The sequence below is a fragment of the Etheostoma cragini genome, chromosome 22 (genome assembly GCF_013103735.1).
Source record: "Etheostoma cragini isolate CJK2018 chromosome 22, CSU_Ecrag_1.0, whole genome shotgun sequence".
In the NCBI taxonomy this organism is placed as follows: domain Eukaryota; kingdom Metazoa; phylum Chordata; class Actinopteri; order Perciformes; family Percidae; genus Etheostoma; species Etheostoma cragini.
This window is the reverse complement of record NC_048428.1, coordinates 1,682,060-1,687,920: the sequence shown is the minus strand read 5'-3', so window position 1 is coordinate 1,687,920 and position 5,861 is coordinate 1,682,060. Positions and strand designations below refer to the sequence as shown.

At 40.7% G+C, this 5,861-nt stretch overlaps 1 protein-coding gene across 2 annotated transcripts in view; it reads right to left on the bottom strand.

Moving 5' to 3' along the window:
* The window catches only part of LOC117938196 (copine-3-like), a 13,837-nt gene extending 8,384 nt beyond the window's left edge, over positions 1-5,453 (bottom strand). For both annotated transcript variants that reach the window (XM_034862689.1, XM_034862688.1), the window contains exons 1-7: positions 5,377-5,453; positions 4,255-4,437; positions 3,406-3,585; positions 3,115-3,189; positions 2,932-3,003; positions 2,409-2,489; positions 2,210-2,299 (exon numbers count right to left, since the gene is read on the bottom strand). In XM_034862689.1, coding sequence (XP_034718580.1) covers positions 2,210-2,299; positions 2,409-2,489; positions 2,932-3,003; positions 3,115-3,189; positions 3,406-3,585; positions 4,255-4,413 — 657 coding nt within the window. In that variant the 5' untranslated portion in view covers positions 4,414-4,437; positions 5,377-5,453. The remainder of the gene's footprint in view (positions 1-2,209; positions 2,300-2,408; positions 2,490-2,931; positions 3,004-3,114; positions 3,190-3,405; positions 3,586-4,254; positions 4,438-5,376) is intronic.
* Positions 5,454-5,861: the final 408 nt, after the last annotated feature.

Here is a 5,861-nt window from a genome sequence, read left to right as displayed (position 1 = left end):
GGGCCCTCATACTCTGCTTCTGGCTGGCTAGTAGTCCTTACCTAGGTACTGTCAGGCCCCGCCCTCATACTCTGCTTCTGACTGGCTAGCAGTCCTTACATAGCTACTGCACATGTGCGACTTACCAACATTATGGAATAATGTGATATCTCAGTCTGTAGCTAAAACAGAGAGCTCAACACACAGGTTGAAAAGAGGAGCTGCAGCAATGTGCAGTACAACAAAAACATGGTGTTTTTTGAAAATTAAACCATGTAAACCTGCTCTGGTACAAACTCAATATACAATTATGAACATGAAAATGAGCAGAATATGAGCACTTTAACATTAAATAGCTAATGGAGCCAGGTCTGCGATCAACTGCACATTAGCATCACACATGAGGTTCATATACTATGTAAGCGAGGAAACCAGCAAGTTGCAATACATTTTTGTATTTAATTAATACATTAATTGTATTTTATCATTATTTGTTCACTGACAAAAAATACTTATTGTTCTTGTTCAGTCAATTTTGAATTAATGCTGTGTCAACATGGACCACTGAATAGTCAATGTTCAACCAGGGACACAGGACGAATGTTGTGACAAAGCTTTTATCGTTTAACAGGTAAGTTGACCAGTGAGCCAAACCCCTTGAGTTGTTAAGACAGATATAGATGCGTCAAGGACTTTGGCCCGTCCTACATCACAGACACTGCATCCTTCACGTGAAGAGCACTCACGCTGGAGACAGTAAACTCACTTGCACTGTTGACTGGAAAGCACCTCTTCTTGACAAGTGTGCTTTTACAGGGTTAGAGGATGGAAACAAAACACAACATACATAAACTAATGCTAAAATACATTTCCTTATTTCTACCAAGATCATCAGACCCTTAGATATGCAAAAGAGACAACCAATAAAACATAGGCAGGGTTCCCAGTGTGGTCTTGATTCAGTCTTTCTGTGATTTTACATGAAAAGATGAAAACGATTCAGTGATCAAAAATGCTTTTTCAACCTTGATTTCCACTGCAGCTGGAATAAAAAAACAAACATCTTTCACATTCACAAGCTGTAAGATACATTTGGTCTATTCTTTAAGATGATCCTATTGGTGACGCTCCCTTTATGAGATTGGCAAATCTCACAGGCACATCCCTTTTGCTTGGAAAAGTGATAAACAAATTCTAATTTAATTTAATTTATCAAACCCCAGTGGCAAAATTACAATTTACACTCTGTTTTGTTAGTAATCCCAGACACAGGCCTGAAATACACACACATGCACAAGACCTATTCATGCACAATGGAGAGATGTCGGAGTGAGTGGGCTGCCAGTGCCAGGGACCAGCACCCTGAGCAGTTGGGGTAGTACCATGCCTTGCTCAAGAGCACCCGGCATTGCCCAGGAGGTCAAGTGCCATCTCTCCATCTAGCAATCCACACGGGACGGGACGTAACAGGACTTGAACCATCAACCCTCTGGTTCCCAAACCAACTCCCTATGGACTGAGCTTCTGCCCCCCCCTCATTCAGTAAAGCTAATAAATAACAGACTGACACTACTAATTAGTAGTATATTATATGGTACTTATATTAAGTATTACTACTTATAGAGCCTTGCATGGTCGAGCTCCCTCTTCCATCCAGGATCTATTGCACGCGCACACTTCTGGTTTCTCTCTGAGGTCTTCAGGCCAAGACCTTTTAAAACCAGAGGGGATCATGCCTTTTCTGTGGTGGCTCCAAGGCTCTGGAACTCTCTCCCTTTAGCCTTGAGAGCCTTGGATTCTATGGAAACTTCCAAAACCACCTAAAGACACATCTTTTTAGAAAAGCTTTTAATTAGCCACATGGTTCAGTATTTTATGTGTTGTTTTCATTTGTTTTAATGTAAAGCACTTTGTGACCCCGCGTCTGTGAAAGGTGCTATATAAATAAAGTTGACTTACTTACTTACTAGTGGCCTATAAACTTTTACATTCTAAAAGACGTTCCAGTCACCATTTCATATAAATGTAAATGACTAAAGCCAGCATGATTCCATACATCCCAATAGCAAACCTGCATATGAGAACATATTGTCTGTAAGAAGACAGACAGTAGAAGAATGCTGCTGTGTCATCAGTCACAAAGCCATACATTCAATATATGTGTGTGTGTGTGTGTGTGTGTGTGTGTGTCTGTGGTTGTGTGTGTGTGTGTGTGTGTGTATGTGTGTACCTTTATCAATTTCTCCACGTCACCTCCACAGAGTGACTGCAGTGGGATTCGGAATGGTCTCCATACTGGGTCTAGGGTATATTTGACCACCTGCATAACAGCAAAGATTAACAAACACATTTGACAGTTGACATGCATCTAACTGTGAATGTGTCAATAGAAATTCCAGTGATGCGAGTTAGGGTTAGTATATCCGTACCTCTGTCCTGTGAGCGAGCTGCCATCCAGTTTCTGTCGCCTTGTAAAATTCCAGGAACGGGTCGGACTTGCCAAAGAAATCCTGGAAATATGTAAGAAGATATTATGCAGCTGAATTGAATTAAATACTTACTACTGCTTAGTATACAAGTTGTGTCATAGCATTTGTGGAATGAAAATCCCAAAGTGGTGAACGGCAGCCTCGCCATAGATACCTAGGGCAGAGGTTATAATTTATAGTTCAACATCAGATTTCATCTTCATCAGATCGTATCAAAAAGCCAAGCTGACCAATCACAGGTCTTACAATCTCCACATGGTGTGTCTGAAGCTGCCGTAGCCCTGAAGTGTAGTTGTTTACAGTGAAACTAACAATTTAGAGAATACTTTTCGATTCATAAAAACTTATCTCCAGTATCCAAGACTACAGCAACAATTTGGATCATCTCCAGTAGGATCTTCTACAATATTTTAATACTTCTGAATTCCTAAAAACGATACAAATGTGCAGTAGCAATCAATACCTTTTTATCCAGTTTTCTACCTGCAACTTCAAAATCCACCGCTCTGTTGTCTGTTCTTTCTTCAGCACATATCTACAAAACATGACACAGCATTGTGTTAAAAACACACATGGACAGTTAGAATCAAATACCTTTAATGGTCTACAGTACATGTCATTGCCAATCTGAATGAAAGTGACTTACAGCGATGGTACCTTTCCCTGCAGGTTTCTTGTCCTTCATGACAAGTGGTTTTGTTAGTTTCCTTGAGGACACAACCTGGACAGAAAAACCCTTTTCTGAACAACATAGTTTTTATAATCTCTGGAAATGCCAAAGCCCCACAACACCACTTCCAATGATAATTCTACAGAATAGGGAAACTACTTATATGTGTCATTTTGTTATGCTTAACCTGGATGGAGAGAACTAAGCATGCTGAATAAGCATTTGTGGTTGAATGACTATTTGTTTAAAAAATAAAGAAGGGCTCACCTGTCCCAAGGTACACTCCAGTTCTCCCAGGAAGTCAGCATCTTGCAGACTGCCGTTGGCGCTGTCAATGTCGTATATTTCAAACCTGAGCTTCTGCACCATCTCAAAGTAGTAGTCAACGACAAACGTCTTGGAAAACTTGGGATTAAGGCAGTTCTCGATTTTCTCTGTCCGGCCAATCTAACACAGATACATGTTTTAGAGTCAAGGACTTTTCTTGTGCATAATCAAACCCCCTTTGACTCACTGCAGCTACTGACTGTTCCATAGGGACAGCAAAAACAATTGGTTTTTCCCTTCAAAATTATCTCTAAAAAATGGAAATACTTAAAGGTGCCCTGCCACACAAAACCGTTTTCACTTGCATTTTTTGAAATATTTTAGGTCCATATGTGTGTGTGTCATGTGGTGAATATGAAAATAAACTACTGCCTCCTCTGTCAGCTCTAGCCACTAATAAAGAAATAAGAGGAGAAATCAGGCAACTTACAAAAGCTGGTCAGTCTGATGTCATGTGTCCTGAGCTCATTACTATTCATGAGCTTGCCCAGTTGTGCTGGGTAAAGAACACTGATAGCCAGGCTCTCATTGGCTAGCTGTTAGCCAATCACAGTGAAGCAGCTTAGCTCGTTGAATATTAATTAAATGAAAACTGGCACAAATCAAGCATCCTGCAGACTTTCTATACCACGCTAGAATGGTTTGAAACAAGGTGACCCAGTTACAGAGTCCATGGTAGAACTTCAGACATTACCACACAGTAATAAAATACATGTGCCAGGGCACCTTTCATTTATTTAATGAGGAGGATAATTCTGGCCTTGTAGATCTGCCCTTTGACCTACTAACCTCACACCAGTGAGGCCCTGAGCTGTTCATGAAAAGCACACACTGAGGGTCCGACTTTGAGAATGCGTCCATGTCGAGCAGATTCTCACAGGAGACGCTCAGCGCCACCTTGGTCACACAGTCGGTGACCTTTGGCGCCGGGGTTCCAACTGCTGCCATCACAGCCTGGAGGACACACTCGACCTGACCAACAGGAACACAAATAAACAGTCATACAATAACGGAATGGAACATACACACACCGACCCATAACATTAGTCATCCAGGTAATGACCGCTGTGACTTTACTGAGAGCAGCAGCCATCTGTATGTTGAGAGAGTGAGACACTTGTTCCATCCTCTTGTTTATTTAGCAGATGTTATATTGTTTAGCCCAACGTTGCTTGTAGGGTTTTTACCTATCTTATGTGTAGTTTCCTAGGTTGGGCAGTTGACACGCCCGTATGGAGCCTACACACCAAGCTGACTGCATTCAAGAGTGTTATTATGTGTTTATTAATAGAAATGTTTAGCGTGTAGAACACATAAGAGATCGTATGATTCTTTTTGTAAATTCGCAAACGCATAATGTACTTAGCGCCCCTTTTATTTTAAATCAAAATGTGACGTTTGGGTTCTAACGACAAGGCGCAGTGCTGACTGGGCCCTTTCGGGGTTGCGATCAAGTATGAGAGTCATATGATCTTACCAACCAACCTAGCGTTAGCGGATGCCTGAACACATTTTCAATCAAAGTAAAACATCCGGCCTTGTTTTATGCGGTCTTTCCCATACATGTAACAGCTCTGTCCATTATAGAGAATTGTCAACGCTAGTTAGTTAACTTAAGGGGAGTTACGTAACAGCGAAGGTCCCGAAAGACACACATGTTTATTGCTGTTAAAATAGATAAAGTGTAATGGGTAACTTGTATCGTCGTGAACTCGACTATGCCTATTTGGTTTCAGCTAACGTTAAAAAGGCCACATACGTAACGTTACATAACGTCAAGTACCGTTACCATTTTAGTCCTTAAAGTAACATAGTAATGTTAGCTAGATGGTAAAACATTTAACGTTACATATATATTTATTTTGGTAGCGAAAACGACTCAATGCAAGGAGTTTTTGTTTTATGTCTTACCTTGTTAGCTAGCTAGCTGTGGTTTGGTGTATAGTGTTGACAGAAGAGCTCGTAAGCTAAGTGGGCGGTGCCGCGTGCACTGTTTTCAGTTAAGGGACTACAGACAGGAGCAAGAGTGCACTTATTTTGTAGCTTTTAACCACAGTAAAGCTTGTCAAAAAGTTAAAGTTACATAATTCGGTGTATAAAATAGTCATAAACACAGCGACAGAGAAGTGGGAATTTGATTTAAAATAAAAATGTGGAGACTTTGTAGTTTTACTTTGAGAAAGTCACGTGGTGAAGCCGTAGTAGACTGTACATTTTACTGTATATTATTACATGTAGATGAACCCAAAGGACTAATTTTCCCAGTCATACAGAATTACCTGGATATGAAAACCAGTCAGTCAAAACTGCGATAGTCAGACGGAAAGGGAGCCCCACAGAGCAGAAGATGCCCCACATCAAAATGAGCATCAAAGAATTTCACAATATAGCATTGA